Genomic DNA, 26,715 nt, shown 5'->3' on the forward strand with positions numbered 1-26,715 from the left:
CTAGGGAGGGTAGTGTCACATGGGGTACCTTCTTGTGGTTGTGATTAGTGGTTCTCGCTCTCACTGGGGTGTGTGATAAGTTGTGCGTGGATCGTGGAGAGTAGCATGAGCCTCCACATGCTGTGAGTCTCTGTGGTGTCATGCACAACAAGCCACATGATCAGATAGATGCACGGCTTGACGGTCTCAGAAGCAGAGACTTGTCCTCCGTAGTAAGAATTGGGCATTTCAAATTGGGAGAAAAGGGGATACATTTTTTTATTAAAAACATTTATTAAAATTTTTTGCTAATAATGCTGGTAGCTACCAATAAGGGTGTACTACTCTTTGCTTAGCTTAACACAATTTTTACTGTTTAAAATGTATTTCAAGCCAGCATGCCGAATTCAGCAGATTATCCCATAAAATTTACAGAAAATGCAAAAAAGAGAGTATGCAGAGTATTCCTTATATAACAAACAGGAAATATTGTTTGTCACATTCAGTGTAACTAAGAAACAGCTCCACTGAGGGGTGGGGGGGGGTGGGGGTGGCAAAAAGAAAAGAATGGACATTTATATGTGGTATGTGCACGTAGCATCAGTCCAGATGGGCAGTATCAGGGTGGAACGTGGAGAGGGGAGTGAGGTGAGAGTGCTTGGTTTATCCTGTTCTTCTTTTGATTGACAGCTCTTTGATTTGACAGATGGTGACTGTAGCTTCATGTCACGTTGATGGGCTGCTTGTTGTCTTCCTGTCTCTGTCTCTTTCTTTCTCCTCATACTGCCTTTTATATATTTTTCTCTTTCTCCATTGGGTCTCTTTTCATCATAAGTAGCATTTATTCACCTAAATTTCACTCCATACCACTAATGATTTTATTTATCCTTTTTGCTCCCTGGATCACTTTGTCTAATCTCTATCCATCATGTTCAGGTTATGGATTCATAGCTGCAATTTGGCCCAGTTGTCCCTAGGCAATTCATAAAGTGTATTGCATTCAGTGCATCTATATGTGTTTTATTATCATAGTAGGTCAACATGTAGTAGACAGACTTATGTGTAATTTGTGGTCCATAATCATTGATTCTAAAGGTTATGAACATTTGTTTACATTTATTCACAGTGTAAGAGATTTATTGTCTCCAAAAAAAAATATCAGCTAACATTTTGACAGAGACCGCTCTTCATTATTCTTGTGCTTTTTCTAAAATTAATTCCTGTAGCTTCAAAATAAAGCTCCAGTGTTATGACAGACGTATGATGATCAGCTTGTGGAATGTCATTTAATGTAATTGTGTTGCTTATACAAGTCTCTTAAGAGAGGAAGAGGTCAGTCAACCGAAAAGAGCCAGTGGCTATATAATAAAAAGTTATATATAAAAATCTTTAAAACAAGATTAATTTAATTGAGAAGCCAAATTTGCAGGCCTAACTATTAAAAGCATGGATTACTCAGATTTTTTTGCTTGTGGGTCGATAAAATGAAGGCTTGCTGCTGGCATTTTTATTATAGTTCCTAGCTGAGCAGTTTCCTGAGTGTCTAAGGTAGGAGACTTTAATGTAAACTCTGGCTTTGTGCCACTAATGTCAAGGTTTAAGGGCTGAAACAGGCTTTGCAGGTGCAGGTAGACACTAAAAGTAGCTTTGTGGATCAGTAGGTAACCAGGCACAAGACTGCCTATTTGTGTGTCTGTCACCTTGAGCTGGAACTTTGTGCCTGTCAACATTCCTTCCCAGCTGTCAAACCAGTAGACATAAAGAGATTTATAATTAAGTGGAATTGACAGATAGTGGACGTGGGTTTACTGTAAGAACATTAAAGAGATAGTTCTGTAATCATTTTCTCAACTTCATGTCATTCCAAACTCAAATTAAAACTTGATGTGTTTAGATCGTTTACAACACAACATGAGAACCAATGGCTTTTTCCATCTTTGATGTGAAATATGGCAAATCACATCTTCTTGTGCCAAGTTTGAAAATGCACAAATTATATTTGACAGATTATGATTTTCATTAAATAATGACTTTTAAATTTATTTTGGATTTTCGCTCTGTTTCTTCCACATATAAGTCATATGGACTATTTTAAAGTGCTTTTATGGTGCTTTTTGGAGATTCACAGTCTGATCACATTAATTCTTTAGTTGTATAAAAAGAGCAGCATGAAAAGTCATAAAAAGTTGTAAGGTTTTGTAATAGAGGTTGACTGATTTATCTGTTTGACCGATTAATCAGAGCTGATAGTTGCTTTTTAGAACAATCACTTATCTGCACAAATCTATGCCAATAGTTGTGGATATTTTTTTATTCCTGCTTGTTTGCTTGTTTATAATTAAAAGTCCCATGTTATGCCCCAGATTGAAAATGTTCTGGTTATTATAGGGATTTGTGTTGCACAGTAAACTTGTAGTCTTGTAGTCTCAATATCTGTGACTTTCATATTAAGGAAAGATTAAGAAATGTTTTAGCATTCTATAAATCGCTTTAAGAAAAATATCCTTTTCCACCACCTTAATTATCGTATTGGGAAAATCCACAGTCAATCGACTTTTAGTTTGTAATGACTAAAATGAAATAAAAAAATCATTTTCTTTCAATATTTCGATTAGAAGAGCAAGAAAGAGAATGTTTTGAATAGATGGGCCATGTCTCTGTTAGTAAATCTGTTGAAGTCATTTGTTTTCTTTCTGTGTCTAAGGTCAAAGTTCACAGCCGTGACTCAGACATGCCTGAGTCTCAGCTGGCTTCTGTTTCCGGTGTTTTCTCTATCAATTAATCTGAGATTATTTTTAATGTATGTTTAATTAAGCCATTTGAGGAGAAATGTTTCTATAAATGTGTATATATTTGTATAGGCCATTAGCTGTGACTTGCAAAAAGGAGTGTGTGATTGAGACAAAATCTCTAGGATTACAGAAGTTGACACAGACCCGTCCAACACTTTTGTCACTTAAAATCACAGTGGAGTTCAGCTCGGAGTTCCAGCATCCACACACACACACACACACACACACACACACACACACACACACACACACGAGGCAGCTGCTGCCTGCTAGCTTTGGCCTTTGTATCCACCCATTGTCCCATAAGTCTTCTGTCTTTTAGCCAATCAACTTCAAAGCTGTGGGCTTCTGCTCATCTTCTATTGGCTGAATGATGGCAGCAATTATATTCTTGAAACCTTTGCATGTTAAAAAACTTACAAGGGGCAACATGGGGAAGATTTTGTGTTTAAAACACCCCCACTGAACATACCCACAGACACACTCTAACAAGTGTGGACTCTATGTCCAACTAATACTACGGTGTGAATTTTATGTACGTAGAATTATATAAAAACAATATACTGTAAGTCTATTTTATGTGCCCACTTAGCTAAGTAAACATGTCTTGTGTTTGATGTTGACTGAAGCGTTTTTGCTGGAAATTAGTCTTCCGTTGTTTGTCAAGACATTGGTTGCTCTGGCAATGCAGTTTTATATAAAGAAGTTCAGACAACTGTTGCTAGAACTGTTGCTATAGTAGCAAATTTATCTTAAACAGTGAGTGTGACAGCTTTGTGTTTGTCTATACTGTAGAAAATAAGATTCCACAAGTCAACGTAATCTTTATCCACCATGACTATCATTCTGAATGGAGATCTCTTTGAGTGAAGAACAGCAGAATATTGACTACCCATGAAGTGGGATGATTGAATTAAACCCTTCAGTGGGCTGAAGTGTGCTTGAATCTTCCCAACACCCATGAACTACCCTCTTCTCAAGAAAGAAAGACTTTGACAAGAAGCTCTATCTCTGTGAGGCCCACCAACGTTGTTCCCTCTAGCCCAGAACCATCAACTCATTTAGCTGAACTGCTTGAAATTTAATAGAGGTCACTTAAGAGGTCACAATAACTTCTGAAGAGCATGCAAGGGGTGCTTGCCCATGCAAAAGTTGCCAATGCTCGTGGTGGTGTTGGTGGTTGGTAGGATGTTGTTGCTAGGTGGTTGCTTACAGATCCAGGTCAAAAGAACCCACTACCATGATATTCTGGTCCTTCGATATGGCTCGCCTCCTTATCGGAGCATTTCTTTGTCCATTTTATCATCATGTGATTTGAGGTATCATTCCTGTTCTATATATATAAATCCAATTTTATATATATCAAAATATATATATATATATATATATAATCATTTTTTTATTTCCTCACTGGGGTCTTCATTGTTTTATTGGTCATTGGTTTTAGTGTGTGTATATTTCTGTGTATTGTTGATGGTGCAAGTACTTGTGCTCAGTGAGTACTGTTGCAGGACATTGCGTCAGTTTGTTCCTGTTCCTTGTTTCCAATTATTACTAAAGTTCCCCCACCTGTTGCTGTTGTTGAAGAGACGAAACAGGTCTGTTGTTCTTCTGGGATTGATAATCTGCTCAGGTTAGGTTTAAATTTAATTACCTTTAGCCCATGGAACATAATCTCAGACCACAGAGGACCGCAACACATGTAGATGTCCTTGGTTGAACTCACACACACACATGCATATTATCTCTTTTCACTACTAAGGTGTCCTGAGTCTCATTTGAGAAACAAAATCTGACTTTCAAAAGTACATGATGCTTCTCCGGGCATGTAAATGAATTACTGTTTGTTCAGGGCTTAACAACAAGGAATTTTTCTCCCGGATTGGTCAGGCCAGTAGTTGAGGTTTTTACTTGCCTTGTCAAAATTTCCAACTGGCCCATCACCATTATATTTTTCAATAAACTCTTGTGTAAATGTGATAAAAACCTAATTTGTTAGGTTTTAAAATTTCAATATTAGCTGAGATTTATAAAACTATAATGTAACTACAATATTAACAAATATTGGAGTTGAAACTTTTTTCTGGAGAAAGGTTTTAAAGGTGTATTCTGGGTTCAATACAAGTTTAGCTCAGTGATTACCTTAAACTGTTGATTAAAAAAATATATATATTTAGACTCTATAGTGAGGCACATACAATGGAAGTAAATGGGACCCATTTTTAGAAGGTTTAAATGCAGAAATGTGAAGCTTATAATTGTATTAAAGTGCTTGCATTAATTCTTCTGTTTAAACGTGTGTATTATTTGAGCTGTAATGATGTTTAAATCATTTTAGGGTTTACAGTGTTACATCGTCATGGCAACGAAGTTGTAAAATTGAATATAACTTTACACAGAAAAGGTTAGTAAGAGATTTTATCACACAAAATCACGTTAACATGCATATTTTTTACATCTCATGGCAATACTTTAAAAATAATTCTTATTGTAACATTTACGGATTGGCCCCATTCACTTCCATTGTAAGTGCCTCACTGGAACACAGATTTTAGCTTTTTTTAATCAAATATACTATATATACCAAAATTATACCACAACTACTGTCCATTAAACTCAGCTTGTTGTAATGAACCTGGAATATTCCTTTAAGAAGCAGGAGACTAAATGTTCTGTCCATTCTCCATGTAAGTTCATCACTGTCTAAGAGAAACAATTAAGATATTAAAGAGATCTCCTTTTTGATGTTTCTTACCTTTGGGTCATTTCAAATATGTGTTCAGTGTTCTGCAGTCCCATGGAAATGTCCACTGTACCTGTACCTGCTGCTCATGAGATAGCCATTGCATGCTAATGCTGAATTCTCCTCTTGGCCATAGAGGGAGAGGGAGAGATAGAGGTTGAATAATGAGAGAGGGGAGGCAGGGGGCTGGGAGAGATGTAAACGGTAGCTCACAATCTCTAAAACGAGTGTGTGTGCGTGTGTATGTTATCAGCCTCAGCCATTCAGACACAGACATGCTAACATTAACACGCGAGAGTCATGGAGCAGCCTCACCGGTCTGTGAGTAAGTGTTTCCTAATTGCACATAAGCATGCATATGTGTGTGTATGTGTGTGAGTTAGGTGGACGGACAGTGCTTTTGTTAGCGTGTGTGTAAACAGACAGCTGCAATGAGCATTACACTAGCCTAGATTGCAAGACTGATCAGATCCTGCTTTGCGTGGACAAGCTTGTTTCTATGGATGGCATGCACTATGTGCTTACTGTTCTAAACAGACATGCACCAAAAGCAGTCCATGCAACCAGACTGCGAAAATGATTTTAAAAAAAATTGCATCAGTATAACAGCATGTATATCAATGCATTGAAAATAATATACAACAGCAATTATTTGTATTGCATATCTCTCTGTATTTCTTCATCTTAAGACTATATTGTTAATACATTTTTATTGCCATTTCTGTTTTTTTTGGTATCTGCCTTCACCATAGCTATTAGAATAGTTCTAGAGATTGGATGCATTTTAGTTATATTGTGTAGTAGTCATATTGTGTATTTAAAAATATGGAAAGCACAGTTTCAAACACTGCATTATCACGTGCAGTTGAGTTGTTGTGTGATGTCACTTCTTCCACATCATCTGGTTTGTTTTGGTTGGTCTTCAATTGGAATGATCATGTGACCAAGGAGGAAAGTCACCATCCTCTTAGTCACATGACGTCACTGAGCGGTGTGAAAGCCATTTACCCGCTCAGACTTGAATAGAGCACAGCGGACAGACAAGAAATGGGTCACTGCACACTCTGACTGAGCAAAAATGCTTTTGCCTTCAATGTGTCTTTGTGAAATTCAGCTGGACATACTCGCTGTATAGTAATGATAGTTTGGTATATGACTGCAGCAATGTAAGTCATTTAATGCCAACTTTTTGTGTTATACAGAGCAAAGATCATATACCAGAAGTATTTATATCTACATCTGTTTCACAGGAAGGCAAATGTCAAACCAATCAGAACTCTCAGAAACTACTGAGAAGACTTGTTGTGATGTTAGGAAAATGCATAGGTGCAGAGTTGACTGATAAATTGACAGAGAGAGAATAAGGATGAAATTCCATCAGGTTTTGAAGCTCTTTATGTCTTTGTTAGCGTGTACAAGGGTGATTTACTTGTTGAATGTCTGAGTGAGGGATTGATTGATTTATTCATTTATAGGTTAGTTGCATTGATTGATTGATTGATTGATTTTCAGGGTAAGGAAGCTGAAGGAGACGTTGGTAACAGTACAACAGCTGGATAAGAACATGAGTAATCTCCGCTCATGGCTGTCCCGCATTGAGGGTGAGCTAGCTAAACCCATCGTCTACAGCATCTGCCACAATGAGGAAATACAGCGTAAACTAGCAGAGCATCAGGTAAACAGCACATTCAACAAAACCACAATACATCTGTCTTTCATGTCTCATAGACGATGCTCCTTTGATGAATGATGCTCCTTTGATGATTGATGAATCATGCACAATACGACTCCCTGGTTAAGCTCAGATGAGAAAAAAATATAAAAATGTTAATAACTACAGTCTTGACCAACACAAAATAGTTATTGTAGTGTCATGGAATGCTAAACCAGTCAGATTGGGTTCAGACTGCTCCAACCAGTGGTGATAGTCCTTCATATTTGTGCAGAGAGTTATGTGATCAATCACTCAAATTACATATGGCCACTGGGAGATAGTGCCAAGTACCTGACACAGAATCAATGATCAATGAAACTCATTACTAAATCTTGTATGCATGCTATGCAAACCTTTAGTCATTGTTCTGTTTGCATGCATTATTAGTTCTTTTGTTCAATTATTATCTTGTATTTGTCTTGAGAGTCTTTTGGACACCAGGGCTGGACTGAGAAGAGAAATCGGCCCAGGATTTTACATAGCAACTGGCCCAAATGTTGAGCGGTGGGGTGTTCACTGTCCTTTTCTGCATATCGCGGCGCCGTTTTATTGTCCGTTCTGCATAATGCAGTGGCTCATTTTAGCTTATCACGGCCCGCTCAGTTCTCCCAATGGCCAGTCCGCCCCTGATCGGCCCCAAATATAACTTTTGATTGCTTTGTTGTATCAACACAAAAGTTTTACTCTGATACAGGTGACATGATTTGGATTAAAACAAAAGCAGAGGAGCTACATTATTTACACCCTGAGATATATAATGTCAAAACAGAAAAATAAGAAAAAAGTAAATTTGTACTTTTAGCCTCTGGTTTTATAAATGTATATAATTAAAAATGTTGAAACCCTCTTAGGGTTATAAGCCTTTATTTTTGGGTATGCGCCTGAAACAGGTAATCTTTAACCATCAGAGTTTAAAGGGGAAAGAAAATGCATTAAAAATGTAAATTGGACATTTTAATGTCATGTTGACTTTAATTTTATATTTAACTAAGTTACACTAGCATATTATTAAGATATATATATATATATGACATTTAGAAGCATATTGTTTTTATTTACTGTATCTGAAAAGCACAATGCTTTATGACTGATATTGTTAGATCTTAACAAATCATAAAACACGAGCTAACTCTAACACAAACTTGATTGGATGATTGCAAGTTTTTTAGTTTGTGTTATATATTAGTTCTATAATGTGATTTTGTTTATATTGACCAGGACCTTCAAAGGGACATTGAACAGCACACAGAGGGTGTGGCATCTGTCCTGACCCTGTGTGATGTTTTGCTGCATGATGTGGACGCTTGTGGCAGTGATGGCGAAAATGACTCCATTCAGCAGACCACACGAAGTCTGGACCGTCGCTGGAGGAACATATGTGCCATGTCCATGGAAAGGAGAATGAGGTCAATACAAACACAATTACAGATATGTACACGAACCGTTTGGTTGCATTAGATACACACTCGCTCTTTGAAATGTATTCAACTTTTATCGTTTTCTCTGATCCCTCTGCTATCTGGTGCCACCTGTAGGATTGAGGAGACATGGCGTCTGTGGTGCAAGTTCCTGGATGACTATGCACGCTTTGAAGAGTGGCTTAATACAGCAGAACGCACAGCGGCCAATCCCGCCACCAAAGACGTGCTCTACACCTGTGCTAAAGAGGAACTCAAAAAGTTTGAGGTCTGTCAATGCACTGATGTTTTACCAACATCGGGAATAAAATGGAACATTAAAACAAGAAAAATAGCATTAGAACTGTCATGCAGATTAAAATGTATTTGCACACAATTAAAACACTGCACTAGCTTTAGTTGTGGGTGTTGTTACGGCACACCTTCCTTGGTCTAGGGGTATGGGAAGGTGTGTAACAAATGTTTTTGGAGAGAGTGCAAAAGTGATCCTGTCTCCAGGTCCCAGAGTAACCACATATCACAACAACCTGTGATATAGTAAAAATATAACAAATTTTATTAAAGAAAATAGTGGGATAAATGGAAAACTTCAGGAGTGGAACCGGCCAAAATAACAAACAAAAGACATTCTTCTTAAAGGGGTTTAGAGTGTGACTTGCCTATTAAAAAGGAAAAGAAAGAAATAAAGAAAGAAAAAAAAAAACACTAATCACTTCCCTAAATCCCTCTCTATAAATAACCAGGAGAAAACAGAATGCTTCAAAGTAAATGGCGTCCACCTCCCTACTAAATAGTCCCACAACACAAACAACTTAATTCAAATTGTTATAAAACTGGGGTAATAAACTTGAAGTTACACATTCAACTGTAAGGCATTACCCAAAGGAATATAAACATTAAACAACTACAGATGTCAATTCTGTTAATCAACTCTACTTGTAAGACTGTTTTCTTACTCACTTTAGCACACAACAATTGAAAAGCTGGGACTAAGAGATAGAATTACTCATTATCCTGCTTAAATGGAGAGCGAAAGGGACAAGGAAATACACAGGGAGACACAACACACAATAAACCACATTAAACATATCACTAACACAATGATATAATATATGTCCCTCAGGACATAACACCCCCACCATTAAGTTTACAACCAAAGGTTGTAAATTTTACAAGTACAAATGTACCACAAAGAGTAAAAGAAAATATGTGCAGATATATACAACCTTAACTTTCAACATGGTCTACTCTGGAAAGCGCATCAGCAATCACGTTTGTGGAACCTTTAATATGACGGATGTCGAGGTCATACTCCTGAACAATGAGCGTCCAACGCATCAACCGTTGGTGGTATATATCTGCACATATTTTCTTGTACTCTTTGTGGTAGATATCTGGGATAAAAATATTAAGGGGTTATGGTCTGTATAAATCACAATGGGAACAGAGCTACCTACCACATACACATCAAAATGCTGCAATGCCAACAGAAGAGCAAGAGCCTTTTTTTTTTTCTTCGCCGGCGACAGGGGTACAGATCACATAATCAGTGTCACCAAGTTTTCTCTCGACTTTATAAGGTCCAGAAAACTTAGCTTGGAACACTGAGCCAGGAACAGGCAAAAGAACAGCAACAAGATCATTTGGTTTAAATTCTCGTTCATCACTCTTTCAATCAAAATGAATCTTCATCTTGGATTGGGAATTAGTCAAATGTATTTTAGCAACCTCCCAGGCCTTATGAAGTCGTTCTCGGTAGGAGCTAACATAGTCCAAAATAGACACAGGTGAGGAGTTTTTAGCCAGCATATGTTCACTCAACATTTTCAAGGATCCTCGAACTGTGTGACCAAACACGAGTTTGGCAGGACTAAATCCCACAGCATCCTGCACAGACTCTTGGGCAGCGAACATGAGTAAAGGGAGACCCACATCCCAATCTCCTCCAGTCTAAACCCAAAAAGCACGAAGCATTGGAATTGCTCAAGCGCACCCTGCGACTCAGGATGGTAAGCACTCGACAACCGATGCGACACCTCAAATGCCTCCAAAGTCTGTTTGAACTTTTTGGAAGTAAAGTTTGAACCCTGGTCCGTTTGGATTTCTCTTGGCAACCCAAACATAGTACAACATTTTACCTGGAGCTGTAATTGTTCGTAACGGAACTGCATCAGGGAACCTAGTTGCGGTGCACATAATTGTTAATATGTATTGATACCCTGATTTAGACTTAGGCAACGGTCCCACACAGTCTAGAATTAACCTTTCAAATGGTTCATTCATTACTGGTATAGGTTATAAAGGGGCAACTGGAACCTTTTGATTTGGTTTACCGGCTAGTTGACATACCATACAGGTTCTACAGAACTCTGAAACAGATGATTTGAAACCGGGCCAGAAGAAATATCTGGAGACACATTGAGATGTTTTCCTGACCCCAAATGACCAGAGAGTACATGCTCATGAGCTAATTTTAGGACTTGTGAACGGTAACCAGAGGGTAAGACAATTTGTCGTACATCTTGTCCATCTTCGCAGGAGTATGCTATCTTCGCAAAAATAAGCTACTCTAGCCTCAGGCACATGAGTAATGTCTACTACCGCATTGATGCACCCGGCCAAGGAAGGGTCTGCCTTTTGTGTGCCAGTCAGCTCCTCTCTTCCGACTTTAAGTAATAACTCTAGTTCTACTGATGACTTACCAGAGCCAGCAAGCACTTCAGGTTCTATCGTTAACTTACACTCAAGAGGTTCTGACGGGATGCTTAAAAATGTGTCAGAGAGGTCAACAACATCTCCAAACTTAAAAGACTGTGCATGTGTCACTCCACATGCAGGGAATGCTAAAGGAAACTGATACAAAAGGTTGTACGGTTCGTCTGCATCAAGCTCACTTGTTACTATAGGTCGTGGGAAAACCTTGCCAGATCATTACCTAATATAAGGCCAACACCATTAATAGGTAACTGTGAATGCACTCCAAGCTTAACTGGACCAGTCAAAAGGTCAGAATTTAGATAAACGTTATGAAGTGGTACACTATCACATCCCATTCCAATTCCACGTATCAAAACATTGGTGCCAGTGTATAATTTTGTAGAAAAGGGCAGCAGTTCCTCTAAAATGAAGGACTGAGCTGAACCAGTGTCCCTAAGAATTACGACAGGTCTGTGATCAGTGTCAGAAAAGGAAACTGTTCCAGACAGGAGAAAAGGCTGCATTGATGCATCCTCTACCCCACATAAACTAGGCACAGTCTGGACAAGCGCAACTTTCTTAGTTTTCGCATCAGCACCTTTCCGTTTCCAAGCCTGACACTCAGCAATCAGATGATCTGGTTCGAGGCAGTAAAAACAGACACGTCTGTCTCTTCCACATGAGGCAGACTTACTGTCTGAATGAACATTGTCTTTTGACACATGTGAAAAAACGCGTCACATCTCGTGTCACAGTGTTTTTATTTGAAAACGACGCATTCGATGGCCGGACAGATGGAAATACATTTCGGTGTGTCAAGACAAACTCATCTGCCAACACCGCAGCATCCAGCAGTGAATTAACTTTTTTTCATTAAGATGAACAACGACACCTTCGGGCAGACAACTTTTGAAGTCCTCCAGCAAGAGCAATTCCTGTAACTGCTCAAAGGTAGCGGTCTTGCAGGAGAAACTCCATTTTTAAAACAATGCCGTTTTCTCTTGTGCAAACTCTACATACGTCTGTTTCACTGATTTCGACTGTGCTCTAAACCTTTGGCAGTACGCTTCGGGAACCAGTTCATATGCTCTGAGAACAGCGGGTTTGACTGCATCATAATCGAGACGCTGCTCAATTGGTAACGACGGGCAAATCTCTTGAGCCTTACCTGTGAAGCTGCATTGCAGCAGCAACACCCACATATACCTCGGCCATCTAAGCTTACCCGCCACACGCTCGAAAGCAACAAAGTAAGCATCAACCTCTGACTCTCGAAAGGGAGGCACAAGCTTGATATACTTACTAACATCGAATTCATGATTTTCTCTCTCTACATTCAAAGTAACAGGTCTAGGTGTGGAGGGAGAAACAGCGACAGAGGAGAGCGGGTTTCCTGCTCATCTCCTCAGTTCACAACTTTATACTGCTGAGTTTAATGTCTCGATCTGCTTCCACCTCCACAACTCTTACATTTAAGCGAAACTTTCGTTCTCCTGCTGTTTAATCGAGAGGTCTATCTCTTTTAAACGGATGGCTAATGCAGGATCAAACCTTGCTTTTTCAATAGTGTTTATACCAGGAAAAACTTCCTCAGCCACAGCCTCTGCTGCACCCCCTCATCAACTTGTAGAATGCCAGTGCGCGTCAGCTGTTCGTAAAGAGACTATTTAATTATTAATTTGGTCGCTTCTCTCTGTACCTCAAAATTAAAGAAATCTGCAATCAAGAGCAGATCCTTTTTTCGACACTTATGAAAAACCTCTGTGGTGGGAGAAAGAGTAAACATTGTCAAATCAAACTCCATTTCTATCACCACAGAGACTTCTCTCCCCTCACAAGAGTGAAAACAGTGAAAAACAGACATTAAGAGAGAAAAGAGAAATCGTACTCACCAAATAAATTTTCGTTTTATCCCGGACGAGCCCCCAATTGTTACTGCACACCTTCCTTGGTCTAAGGGTAAGGGAAGGTGTTTAACAAATTTTTTTGAAGAGAGTGCAAAAGTGATCCTGTCTCCAGGTCAAGTTTATTAAAGAAAACAGTGGGATAAATGGAAAACTTCAGGAGTAGAACCGGCCAAAATAACAAACAAAAGACATTATTCCTAAAGGGGTTTATAGTGTGACTTACCTTTAGAAAGGAAAAGAAAACACAAATCACTTCCCTAACTCCCTCTCTATAAATAACCAGGACAAAACAGAATGCTTCAAAGTAAATGGCATCCACCTCCCTACTAAATAGTCCCACAACACAAACAACTTAATTCAAATTGTTATAGAACTGGGGTAATAAACTTGAAGTTACACATTCAACTGTAAGGCATTACCCAAAGGAATATAAACATTAAACAACTACAGATGTCAATTCTGTTAATCAACTCTAACTCACGTTAGCACACAACAATTGAAACGCTGGGACCAAGAGATAGCATTACTAGTGCAGGAGAAAATGTTCTCTGTGTGTCTCTCTCCCTGGTGAAGAGAGTTGTGGGCCTCTTATAGTCTCCATTCCTGGGCTGAGCCAATCATGGGTGATGAGCAACAGGTGGGCCTCATTATCCTGCTTAAATGGAGAGCAAAAGGGACAAGGAAATACACAACACACAATAAACCACATTAAACATATCACTAACACAATGATATAATATACGTCCCTCAGGACGTAACAGTAACATTTGAAGCATTATTTTTGTTGTAATGTATATACTGTAGGGCCTGGTAAAGATTATTTGACAATTATTAAACTCTTGTTTTTTTACATGCACACATTCAGGCATTCCAGCGGCAAGTCCATGAGCGTCTGACACAACTGGAGCTGGTAAATAAACAATATCGCCGTTTGGCACGAGAGAACCGAACTGACGGTGCCAGTAAGCTGAAATTGATGGTACACAAGGGAAACCAGCGCTGGGATACACTACAGAAAAGAGTGGCCGCTGTGCTCCGCAGATTAAAGGTCAGACTTCGGTCATTTATTATGTTTTATATCTATCCATCTGTCCATACCTAAATCCATCCGTCTACGTATCTGTCTGTCCATCCATCCATCTGAACCCTTCTCTTATGTGCAGCATTTCACATCTCAGCGTGAAGACTTTGAGGGTACGAGGGAGGGGATTCTGATGTGGTTGACTGAGATGGATCTTCAACTCACTAATGTGGAGCATTTTTCAGAGAGTGATATCCACGAGAAGATGCGTCAACTCAACGTCAGTGCACTCTGATATATCTTTTTATATTTTCTTAATTTATATTTTTTTCTAATGTAATATAAAAGGTTTGAACAGGTTAAATAGGTCTGTACAGCTCAGAATGAAGAATAATGAGGCTTTTTACTTCCTGCAGGCATTTCAGGAGGAGATCACTCTAAACACAAATAAGATTGATGCTCTGATCGTGTTTGGAGAGAACCTGATCCAGAAAAGTGCTCCACTGGATGCTGTACTCATTGAAGATGAGCTAGAGGAGCTGCACTCATACTGCCAAGAAGTGTTTGGCAGGGTGGCCCGATTCCACCATCGCCTCATCAGCAGATTTCCGGTCAGTTTTAAAACACACATCACAAAGCAAATGCTCATTAAACAAATACATAATTGTGTTATTATTATTATCAAAAATTTGAGTACTCACTAGTGTTGGATTGAAAAAAATGTTTTGGCATCGGCATGATATATATACAATACATATGTAACATATTTTTTTTTACCTGTATATTGCATGACCCTAGTACTGACTAAGCCCTTCCCACTCTGCCCTTGTCTTAGGTACTGGAGGAGGAAAGAGATTTCTCAGACAGAGACACAGATCCGGAGGACTCAGCTGAATTCAGTGGGGGGTGGGAGAGAGAAAGAGAGGAAGAAGCTGCTATGAGTTCTGATGTTTCTCTGACGGTACGACAAGCTGTGTGCCACCTGTTACCACCTGCTCTGGAGTGCTCGGGGCGTGAGACGCCCACCAGTGTGGATTCCATCCCACTGGAGTGGGACCACACAGTCGATGTGGGGGGATCTTCATCTCCAGAGGATGATGAGGAGTTGACTTACTATAGTGCCCTATCAGGTAACTACTCACTGCTCACTGACCACAAGATATTTTGTAGAATCAAGGCAAACTGAATTAAAGATCAGATACTTTAAAGGAGACCTATTATTCCCCCTTTTGCAAGATGTAATATAAGTCGCAGGTGTCCCCAGATTGTGTCTGTGAAGTTTCAGATCAAATTGCCCTACAGGTAATTTATTATACCATGTTGTAAATGCTTCTTTTTGGGTGGAATCAAAAACACACTGTTTCTTTTTTAAATGCAAATGAGCTGCTGCTCCCTGCCCACAACATAGCTCTGGTCTTCCTGAATACAATCAGAGACAATGGTAACTTTAGCTGCATTAGCCGTGGAATCAGCTAACAAGCACATTTGGAAAGGCGATTTGCAAACATCCTGTTTTATATTGACACTCATTCACAAAGCAGTCCAGTGTAAAATTTGCACAAACTTACACAAATATTTGTATGTTTTGGGGCACATTTCCTTCAAAAACAAAACTTGTCCACAGCGTCTTCAGTGGCTCTGATGCTGGGAGTACATGAAGTACATGAGCTGAGACATTATTCTTCTCACTGTATCTGCTCCAGCGCTGAAAAAAATGGCGGACTGTGTGTAGATCACTCAGAGGAGGATCTATGCTATTAGGGTGGAGTCCGTCGCCAGTCATGGGCGAGGCCTGCTCTAACATGACGTCACATTAGAGCAGAAACAAAAACCATTTGTTTTTGATTAATAGAAATATAAGAAAGAGGAGTGGGTGGACTTTTAATTTTTAATGGACTTTTATCGACTCACATTTATGTACAAACATCATGTAAAAGTGAATTTTGCATAATAGGTCCCCTTTAATGGTATGGAAAAAACAATTTAAACAACTGGCCAGACAATTAGCCACAAATTCTTGCAGTTCCAAATAACATTTGCTGCATAAAGCATTTCATTCTAAGCCTTATCTTGTTATTCTGCAAGATAACTTCTAAGTCTCTCTCTAGAGTTTATCTAGATCTCTGTTTTCTGATGCTCTGTTAGAGTGTTTCTAGATCTCACCGTCATTTATCTGACGCTCTATTAGTGTATCTAGATCTTTCTGTCTCTTATTTGTCACTCTTTTAGAGTGTATTTAGACCTCTGTTATCATGTGCCCTATTAGATTGTATCTAGATTTCTGTTGTCTGACACTCTGTTAGTGCCTCTAGATCTCGCAGACTGTTTACTGATGCTCAATCAGTGTATTTAGATTTCTTTGTCTGTTGTGTTTGTAGTTTTCTGTTATTTGATGATATTCAGAGTATATCTACAGTAGATCTCTCATGTAATTTTTCTGATTCTTTGTAAGAGTTTTTCTTGATCTCACCATCTGTAATCTGACACTATTAGCATAATTAGGTCTCTGTCTGTTATTTTCAGCTCTAATAAAGTGTTTGTAGATTTCTATGTTATCTGATGCTCTATTAGAGTGCTCTCTGTCTGTTATCTGACCATTTATTTGTATATCTAGGTCTCTCTGTCTGTTATTTACTGCTCTATTGAAGTATATTTGGATTTCCGTTATCTGATGCTCAATTAGAGTGTATCTATCTAAATCTCTTGGTCTGTTTTCTGACGGTCTGTTAATGTGAATCTAGATCCCTCCGTCTATTTTCAAATGCTCTATTAGTATATCTAGATCTCTATGTTGTTTGCCACTCTATTAAAGTTTAAGTACATTTCTTTGTTATCTGATGCTCTATTAGAGTGTATCAAGATATCTCTGTTTTCTGACCCTCTGTTAATGTGTTTCTAGATCATGCAGCCTGATATTTAAAGCTCTATTAGTGTCTCAAGGTCTCTCTGGCTGTTATTTGCCACTCTATGAAAGTGTATTTAGATCTCTGTTTTATCGGATGCTCTGTTAGAATGCATCTGAATCTGTCTGATTTATGACTTTCTGTTAGTGTTTCTAGACCTCTCCATCAGTTGTCTGATGCTATATTTGTATACCTAGGTCTCTCTGTCATTTGACTTTTAAAGTAGGTGTAGATATCTGTGATATTTGATGCTCTATAATAGTGTATCTAGAGATCTATCTGTCTGTTTTCATGCTCTGTTAGAGTGTTTCTAGATCTTGCCATCTGATGCTCTATTAGTGTCTCTAGGCCTCTGGCTGTTATTATGTAGATATCTGGCTTATCTGATGCTCTATTAGAGTGTATCTAGATCTCTTTTCTGATGCTCTGTTATAGTTTTCCTAGATCTCGCTGTCTGTTATCTTATGCTCTATAAGCATCTCTAGGTCTCTGTCTGTTATTTGCTGCTCTAATACAGTCTTTGTAGATTTCTGTGTTATCTGATGCCCTGTTAGAGTGGATCTAGATATCTCTGTCTGATTTCTAATGCTCTGTTAAAGTTCATCTAGATCATGCTGATATTTAAAGCACTGTTAGTTTCTCTAGGTCACTCTGGCTGTTATTTGGCACTCTATGAAAGTGCATTTAGATCTCTTTTTTATTGGATGCTCTATTAGAGTGCATCTAGATCTCTCTGTATTTTTGATGCTTTGTTAGATTGATTCTAGATCTTACACCATTTGATTATAACGCTCTGTTAAAGTGGATCTAGATCTTGCCGACTACTGTCTGACGCTCTATTAGTATATCTAGGTCTCTCTGTCTGTTATGTACTGCTTTATTAAAGTGAATGTTATCCATGTTATCTGATGCTGTTAAAGTCTAGATCTATCTGTCTTTTTTCTGATGTTCTGTTAGAGTTTTCCCTAAGAAGTTTTTCTGGATCTTGCCACCTAGTATCTGATGCTTTATTAGTGTCTCTATGTTGGCACTCTATTAAAGTGTATCTAGATCTTGACGTCTTATATCTGATGCTCTATTAGTGTCTCTAGGTCTCTAGGCCACTCTATTAAAGTGTATTTAGATATCTGTGTTATCTGATGCTCTATTAGAGTGTATCTAATACTTTTTTTTGAAGCTGTATTAGTGTTTCTAGATCTTTCTAGAGTTATCTTACACTCTTATAGAGTTTATCTAGATCTTTAGCTGCTCTGTTAAGGTGAATCTAGATCTTTCGGTCTATTATCTGCTGATCTGTTAGAGTGTATCTATATCTTTCTGTCTGCTGTCTGCCCCTCCATTAGAGTCTATCTAGATCTCTGTGTCTGTCTGCCACTCTTCTTTTGCAGATGTAGAGACCACTGAGAGCTCTGAGTCATATGTTAAAGCTACAGCAAAGGTTTTGAAGGCTGTGACTGGTAGGCATCAGCCTGCTGCATGTTAGCATGCTCACTGTTCATTACATAATTATGTGTGTTCTAGTGTTTCAGCATATGCCTGTATTACATATCAACTGCATCAACATGACAATGTTTCCTTCATTCCCACCAAACCCAGTTACATTCCCTGCTCTTTATCTCTAAAGAGAATATTATAGAAATGAATATTAAATATAAATATAAATATTATAGAAAATTTATGCTTAAAGCTCACTGCCTGCTGGTTAACACATTCCTCTTCTAAGCAGCTGCCCTTGTCACACTCTTAATGGCTCCATATATTTTGTTTTTGTTTTGTCTTTTTCTGTATGTGTTGGAGCATGAGTGCATGTATGATGCAGACAAGTTCACACACACACACACACACACACACACACACACACACACACACACACACACACACACACATAATCTGTGTGTTTTTTTTTTTTTGTGGCATGACCTGCATCTGAGTGTGGACTTTTGACTATTGGTATGTTTTTATTGAAAAATATTGAAATTATCTTTCTCTGTTTCTTGCACAGGGGGAAGATCAGTGGTTGAGACATGGCATTCTCCCGATGTGCCAGACAGGAAACGAGTAAACAGAGAGATCATCACTTCTTCCCCATCTGACACCACCACACCATACCAACCACAGGCCTATGTGTGTACACATGCAGTATACACTCATGCTCACACACTTTTACTAAACTCTAGCCTGTTGTACCACCCAAAGGGCTGCAAACATAAAAACACAGTTTGTTGTATTTGCTCTCTCTGTAGGATAAGCTCATGTCTGAGTGTGCTGGCAGTATAGACAGTATAAAGCGAGTGAAACTGATTATGAATGAGGAAGATCAACTGGAGGATCAAGGACTGACATCCCTCTCTGCAGCAGATAAGACAGGTACTACACACACATAAACGCCTGCACACATGCTTAAACATCAGTTGAGTTTCAAAGATTGCTGACCTTTGCCCTCTTCTGATTCGTGTCCTAGGGGTGATCGAGCGATGGGAGCTCCTGCAGGTGCAGTCGTGCAGCATGCCACAGGATCTTCAGCAGTGGCACAAACTGAACTCTGACCTCGGTGATGTCATGGCTTGGCTCAATGGTGTGCTGCCTGAGCTGAAGAAACTACAAACGCTAGAGCCAAAAACCAACATAACAGACATGGAGAGCAATATCCACAAACTAAAGGTAGTGAGAGAGACATGTATAGAACGATAGAAACAGTTTCACAAGTTTATGAGGCATGAAGCCACTCAAGTCCATAAGTTGCATTGATTTTTACCACGGTAAGTGTTGTTCTTAGGCACAATGTGTTGTGGACTGCCCAAAACCCCTGTAACATATAACCTCGAGTGGCTATTTTACAACAGCAGCAAGTGCAATATTATAAAAGATGGCAATGTTCAATAAATAATTACATTTATTAATGATAATAATTGTCATAGCCGTGATGATATTCAGAACAACAACACTCTTACTCATGTGATATTTGTTCATTAGCTTAACTGTAGGCTGGCCAAGAAATATAGCACATTAATATACAATGTGCGTTCACATGTGTTAGTTTATTCACTTCAAGCAAATTCTCTGGTCTACTCATCAATTATTATAATTTAGAATGACATTGTGTATGAACATCTTCCTTGTAAGTTTATGATGTTCTTTTTCTCTCATTAGGAAATGCAGAGAACCTTCAATGGCTACAAATCGGTGATGATTGGTGTTAATCTAAGTGGGCAGGGCTTCCAGAATGGAGACAGCTCTGAACTACAGGAACTGCGTGAGAATCTGCAGTCCGCCAATCACAAATGGGCACAGGCCTGTGCGGCCCTGGACAGCTGGGAGCACCGACTGCACAAAGCACTCATGGAGTGTCAGGTAAAAAAAAGTGACGTACTGACAGTAGATTTGATTAGAAGGGTTGAGACAATACAGTAATGTATCATGAGAGTTTTTTTTAGCCATGATCACCTTTGAACAGCAATTGTGCATGCATTAAGCAAAGCCACATTTCTCTGCTTTCACACGCTTGAGCTTCCTTTTCATGATAATACAGAACACTTGATTCAAGAGTTAACCACAACTAAGGGTTTCTGATTGTTTTTTCAAAAGGTTGCAGGAATGCTTGGTACAGGATGTTCTTAAAGCCACAGTGTACCATGTCGTAGTCATCTCAGTCTCTTAATAAACCTGTTGACAGTGTCTCAATTCTGTTAAAAATAAAAAAACATACTTAAATTCTCTCTCTATAACTAAGCTGTTTAGAAGAGGAATGTGTTAACCAGCAGGCAGGGAGCTTTAAGCATAACTTTTCTATAATATTTATAACTTTTTGAGTTATTGGCGTGACTGATGTTTAAGAATGTGCTAAATTGTATGCCATACAACTCCTTTTACAGTTAAGTATGATATTGTAAACCAAGTACACACAGACACTCATGTGATGTTCTGTTTTTCTCAGGAGTTCCACGAGACACTTCACTCTCTACTGCTGTGGTTAGCTAAAGCAGAGAGCCAGCGTTACATGGTCAACATCCATGACCAAAACACAGATCTCAACATCCTGCAAGAGCATCAAGACACACTCAAGGTATGTGTGTGTGGGCATGTTCTGCTACACTTAATAAAATATACACACAAAAGTAACAAAATTAGGCCACCTAATAAAATCAAAAACAAAACAAATAATAATAATGACTAAATAATTTCTCAATTCATATTTAAATATGCCAGAAGTTGACTTTTAGGGTTAATAGTTTAGGGCATATAGGTTAGGGTAAATGTTAGGCTTAGGATTACTTGTTGCTGTTGGGGTATTTTTTGCTAAGAGCTTCTGTGCCATTGACAAGCTTGAACATTTGATATTTGTTTAGTAATTTAGTAACTTTTTCATCTTTTCTTTACATAGACAGTTCAACAGGACTTGCAGTCTCGTGAGAAGGAGGTGCACTCGCTGCAGGAGATCTCATCTCAGATCCTGCTACAGGACCAGGGAGAAGATACCCTGGAGGCCAAAGAGAAGGTTCACGTCATCAGTAACAAGTTACGGCTGCTGATCAGACAGATTGCTCATGACCTGCACACACTGCAGACCAGACTGGTATGTTTCATTCAAACACACACACACACAGACAGGTCAGGCGGGTCCATTTCACATGCAAAACATGGTGATTTGCAGATGTCTGTTGTTCTGTTGCAGGACTTGTCGAGTCCTGATGTGGGCGGGACAGCGGCGACACTGCACAAGGTACAGAACTGGTCAACTAAATTGTTGGTGTTATTTACACAGTCTAGTTCATTTCAATAATAATATAAAAACACATTGTTTCAGTTCTGGATGCTAATTGGTCAACACAGCTGTGCTAAATTCCGTGATACAGTATGCAAAAAACCTGATCACCATATCACTGCACAGCAGTACATAACGGATCATTAGAGGTGGAAGAATGGCACTTAATTAATTTGCTTGGTAAAATAAATAATGCTTTAATGAGAAATGTTGTCATCAATATTTTTATTGTGTATAGATAGCTGTGCTATATTTTAAACATAGTCTCCTGTCCATTGTGCCTAACAAAGCCCTTTAGCCATGATTATATTCAAAATATAGCATTGCCACTTATAGCTTAAATAATGCGTATTAAATGGGGTACATAATCCTCTAGTGAGGTAAATATTCACAAAAATGTAGGTTTCGTCTTGTAATGTTGCTCTTGGAAACTTGAGAGTCTGACATTGGCAGTAAATAGAACAGCTAGAGCCCTATTTTAAGAGCACTAGCACTAAGCACTGTGCTATGCCATAAGTCATAAACACAAAGTCATTGGGCATTGGCCATTAAGTTTTGGTATCATCATGAAAGGTAGTCTAGTGTAAATGGACTGTATGCAATGAATTAGAAGAATAGAAACATGAACTTACATTCTTTTGTGCATTCACTGCATCCTTGTCAAATGTCTATATATAGTGACACGCTTTTATATGTATGAAAAATGTGGTTCTCGTCAGGATTTGGATTCATGCTGTTACATTATAGAGAATGTAAATATTATTAATAATTTTCATCTGACACACAACTCATGGCTTGTATTAACTGTGATTTTATCAGAACCGAAGTGGTAAAAAATAAATAATAATTATACCAAATCCAAACATTTTACCCTCTCCAACTTCTTCCACCGGCCTCTTTTTTCAATGAAAAATCACTCTACGACAAGAGGTGGAAAATACCAATACAAATTAGATCATAAATACAAATGTAAATATAAATATAGCCTAATAATAATAACTGAAAAAGATGGTTAAAACAGTGATCGTCAGGGACATACTTGATGTTCCACTGTATTTTCAAAGTTTGGACATTAATTTTATTCCCACCTGCTTGTGGCATCTCCAAACTGCAAATGTAGGAACTGAATTTAGACTTTGCACTGAAGACATGGTTCTGAAACAGACTGTTCTGAACCAATGACTGATTTCTCAGGAAAATAGCAAATTGTTTTTTGCACCACTTCATTTATATACAATGCACCAACAATTTGCACATATACACCCACAGTTAGTGCAAAAACTCCCACCCATGCCCATTTGTGCTTTGTGCCGGCACGAAAATTGTGCTAAAAATGAGCGTTCTCAAGAAAACTGGATTTAACGTTGCATGTAGCGCTGCGTTTAGAACACTTACGAAAGTAGAGCCCCCAGTATGATATTATCTGGTTACTCAATCCTCTAGTCTTTCTGTCTCTATCTAGGAAAGCACAGGACGTGTTTCACAGGGATCCCCCACAAGTGTCAGGTACGCACTGATAGTGTTTCTGTGTGTATCTGCATTCACTGGTGTGTTTTTGTGACCTTAAGTGACCTAGCTGAAGCTGATGTCTTCTAGTGCTTTTTACACACTCTCTAGTTCTTCTCACATTTACACACACACACACACACACACACACACACACCTTTGATCCACTTTCACCTCTTGAGAGATTTAACATGTTCCTCACTATTTTATATATTAGAAAATGTCTTGCACGTTAATGGTAACTATTTATTTTATGTTTTTCAAAAAAAACGTATTCACCATTTAGCCTTTTACAATTTGACATACTGGTTATGTATGTAATTTTTTTTAATGTAAAATATTTTCTCTTATGCCAATTTAATGTGCAGAGGCAACAATCAACCATTAATAGCTTGATTGGTCTGAAAAGTGTAAACACTCGGGCTAGTGCTGCAAAAACTTCACACTACACCTTTCAATAGTCATGAATTTTGTAAATGACAAATATTCCATGTAGTTTCTCAATTTATACTGTCTCTAAATCTTTGAAACTAAGCAAGTGTTTTAGCCTTGAAATCATTCTGAGCTGGTAAAAGCTGTTTTTAACAAAATAATTGATCTGATTCTCAAAGCTAAGTACTGAATCAATTATTTAAAATGAAAGAAATTGAGATTTTTCACCCAAAATATAATAATATCTGACTTGTTTTCATATAGCTGGAGAAAATTATTAGACAACCAGCCTTTAACATCTTCCAGACAGACTGTCATGGAAATTAGTAAAATCTTTAAAAGTCATGGAAATATCTGTAGGCAATATAATTTTTCCTTGCTGTGCTCAGCTCTCAAATATTTCATCAGCTGAAATATGCTCTTTTTGGGTGCAATCTATATAAAATTATGTTTTAAAAAATAAACGTATTCGGTAGTCAACTTTTTAAAATATATACAATATATTTAGAAACAACTGGAGAAGTCATAGAAATCAAGCAGTCAAAAAAACATTATTAACATAGTTTTAGATTAATTATAGAATGTCATGCTGCAGGATACTGTTAATGCTTGACATTTTCATGGCAACTACCCTTAAAAGAATAGTTCACCCAAAAATGATAATTCTCTCATCATTTACTTAATATTATTATGCCATCTCAAACTTGCAAAACACAAAATGAGATATTTTTATAGATGTATGATGTGTTTAAATCCATACAATGCGGTCCAACAAATCCAGTTCCAAAAAAACATAAAAGGCAACATTAAAAGCTAATCCATACAGTGGAGTAGTTTAATCTAAGTCTTCTGAATTGATCCGATCGGTTTTGCGTGAGAACAAACCAAAATATAACTCCCTTTTCACTATAAATCTTGACATCTGCAGTCTCCTTAGCAATCCTTAGATTTCCTTATATTTTAAGCTTGATTACACTTCCACCGAAAACCAATCGTTTTTCTTCAGAAGACATGGATTAAACCACTCAAGTTTTATGGTTTACTTTTATGCTGCCTTTATTTCCTTTTTGGAGGTCAGAAGATTTGGACCCCTTTGACTTGTATAGTACGGATATAATCACATCATATCTCCATCAAAATATAATGTTTCGTGTTCCTCAGAAGAAATTTGAGACAGCATAATTCATTTCAATTTTTATGTTTGGTTGAACTATTAGTTAAATAAGTTATTTTCTGTATAAAAATGCAACTGACCTCTCCTTCCTGCAGGGCTGCCAAGGCTGATTCATCTCGTGCAAGGCCATTCCTATATCGTGTCTTGCGAGCTGCTTTGCCCCTTCATGTCCTCTTCCTGTTGTTACTGGTTTTGGCCTGCCTGGTGCCTCTCTCAGAAGACGACTACAGCTGCACTCTGTCCAACAACTTTGCCCGATCCTTTTATCCCATGCTCCTCTACACCAACGGACCCCCGCCGACATGAGAACAGACACTCGTAAACATACTGCTTCGGTAGAATTAGAGGGAAAAATAGGATGTATTAAGTCCATTTTTCCCAGGAAACTCTCTTGTGGCAGATCCGTTACACTCTTACGTTTGGTCTTCAACACTCAGTAGCATTTATTGCAACAATCAGCGCATTTGACTTAACTTCCTGTTTCTGGTTGGTCACAGAGAAGGATTGTTCTGAAACCTTCCCTTGAGAGATATGTACTGTATATTTGTATTCTTAAAGAGCTTTTTGGGGGGAAAAATACAGGCTCTGTGACTCATCAAAGGTGCACTCAAAACAGTTTCTAACTGTAGTATGTAGCAAAATAGAACTCTGTCATTGAGTCATGGAAACACTGAAATTGTCATTTACACAAAAAGAAATGTATTTATTTTTACTCATATCTGTATTTTTTAAATAGAAACCCTGTTGATACATCAACTGAATGACTGGACTCGCCTGGAAATTAGGGAATATGTTCTTACATATTGACTGAACGAGTTGTATAATTTCTGGGAATCAAAGTCAATGTGCATTGACTTGCAATGATACAAATATTTTATTTGTTGCTCTTTTAAATGCTGTTTCCTTTAGTCAATGCCATGAAGGAGAGAAATTAATAGAAAGAGAGGTGTCAGGATGTGTGCTAATTTAAGTCTTTAAAATTTTAGTCCTTTACATTTAAATGTGTTCAGCCTAAAGTTTGAGGCTGCGTTTGTTTTCCTGTGTGCGTGTGTGAATAATGTAAAACTACTGAAGTTGCTAAATTATCTAATGGTTAAATTATCTCAACAAAGATAGGGTACTTGATATTGATTTCTCTGAATATGTTCTATGGCTTTGTAGTCCATTGCTAGAAGACTTCTGGCAGTAGACTCCAGTGTCCAGTTGTTTATTTTATTTTTGGCTTGGTTTTTCTTTTGGCTTTTTTGGTCAGTTGGATGTTTAAGGTGTCTCATAAACACTGATTTCAAAGCCATTTCGAAAGAACTCACATTAATGTATTTGGTTTTTATTGATGCACACTTTCGCTCTAACTGCCAGAGAGTCAGAAACTTTGTTTCATTCTTAAAGTTACCGTAAGAATGCTGTTTCTCCTCTTGTTCGATTTATGGGTTTATAATTTAAGCACTTGTTATAGTATGGATTGCATATTGGGTCAGTTGACATAGGCCATGATTTAAAAAGCCATTAATCACAGCAAAACATAAATTTAATTACAAATGTATTTTTCAACAAACCTTGCACTGCCAATGTGAGCTACTGGAAAGAGAGAATATTGAATTAGGTGCAGTTTGTGCTTTATTTTTGGAGTTTTAACTACATTTTACTACAAATAAACATCATGTACA

General features: G+C 38.1%; 1 protein-coding gene across 1 annotated transcript in view; it reads left to right on the forward strand.

Moving 5' to 3' along the window:
* LOC127660312 (nesprin-2-like) overlaps nucleotides 1–26,715 on the forward strand; it is a 164,927-nt gene extending 138,212 nt beyond the window's left edge. Inside the window, exons 116-132 of the mRNA XM_052150448.1 lie at nucleotides 7,027–7,189; nucleotides 8,447–8,634; nucleotides 8,764–8,914; nucleotides 14,116–14,298; nucleotides 14,414–14,551; nucleotides 14,688–14,882; nucleotides 15,107–15,401; nucleotides 18,563–18,631; nucleotides 19,177–19,298; nucleotides 19,418–19,541; nucleotides 19,636–19,835; nucleotides 20,325–20,525; nucleotides 21,109–21,237; nucleotides 21,556–21,747; nucleotides 21,847–21,894; nucleotides 23,399–23,442; nucleotides 25,144–26,715. Coding sequence (XP_052006408.1) covers nucleotides 7,027–7,189; nucleotides 8,447–8,634; nucleotides 8,764–8,914; nucleotides 14,116–14,298; nucleotides 14,414–14,551; nucleotides 14,688–14,882; nucleotides 15,107–15,401; nucleotides 18,563–18,631; nucleotides 19,177–19,298; nucleotides 19,418–19,541; nucleotides 19,636–19,835; nucleotides 20,325–20,525; nucleotides 21,109–21,237; nucleotides 21,556–21,747; nucleotides 21,847–21,894; nucleotides 23,399–23,442; nucleotides 25,144–25,354 — 2,653 coding nt within the window. The 3' untranslated portion in view covers nucleotides 25,355–26,715. The remainder of the gene's footprint in view (nucleotides 1–7,026; nucleotides 7,190–8,446; nucleotides 8,635–8,763; nucleotides 8,915–14,115; nucleotides 14,299–14,413; nucleotides 14,552–14,687; nucleotides 14,883–15,106; nucleotides 15,402–18,562; nucleotides 18,632–19,176; nucleotides 19,299–19,417; nucleotides 19,542–19,635; nucleotides 19,836–20,324; nucleotides 20,526–21,108; nucleotides 21,238–21,555; nucleotides 21,748–21,846; nucleotides 21,895–23,398; nucleotides 23,443–25,143) is intronic.

Source organism: Xyrauchen texanus, chromosome 20, assembly GCF_025860055.1.
Source record: "Xyrauchen texanus isolate HMW12.3.18 chromosome 20, RBS_HiC_50CHRs, whole genome shotgun sequence".
NCBI classification, from domain to species: Eukaryota; Metazoa; Chordata; class Actinopteri; order Cypriniformes; family Catostomidae; genus Xyrauchen; species Xyrauchen texanus.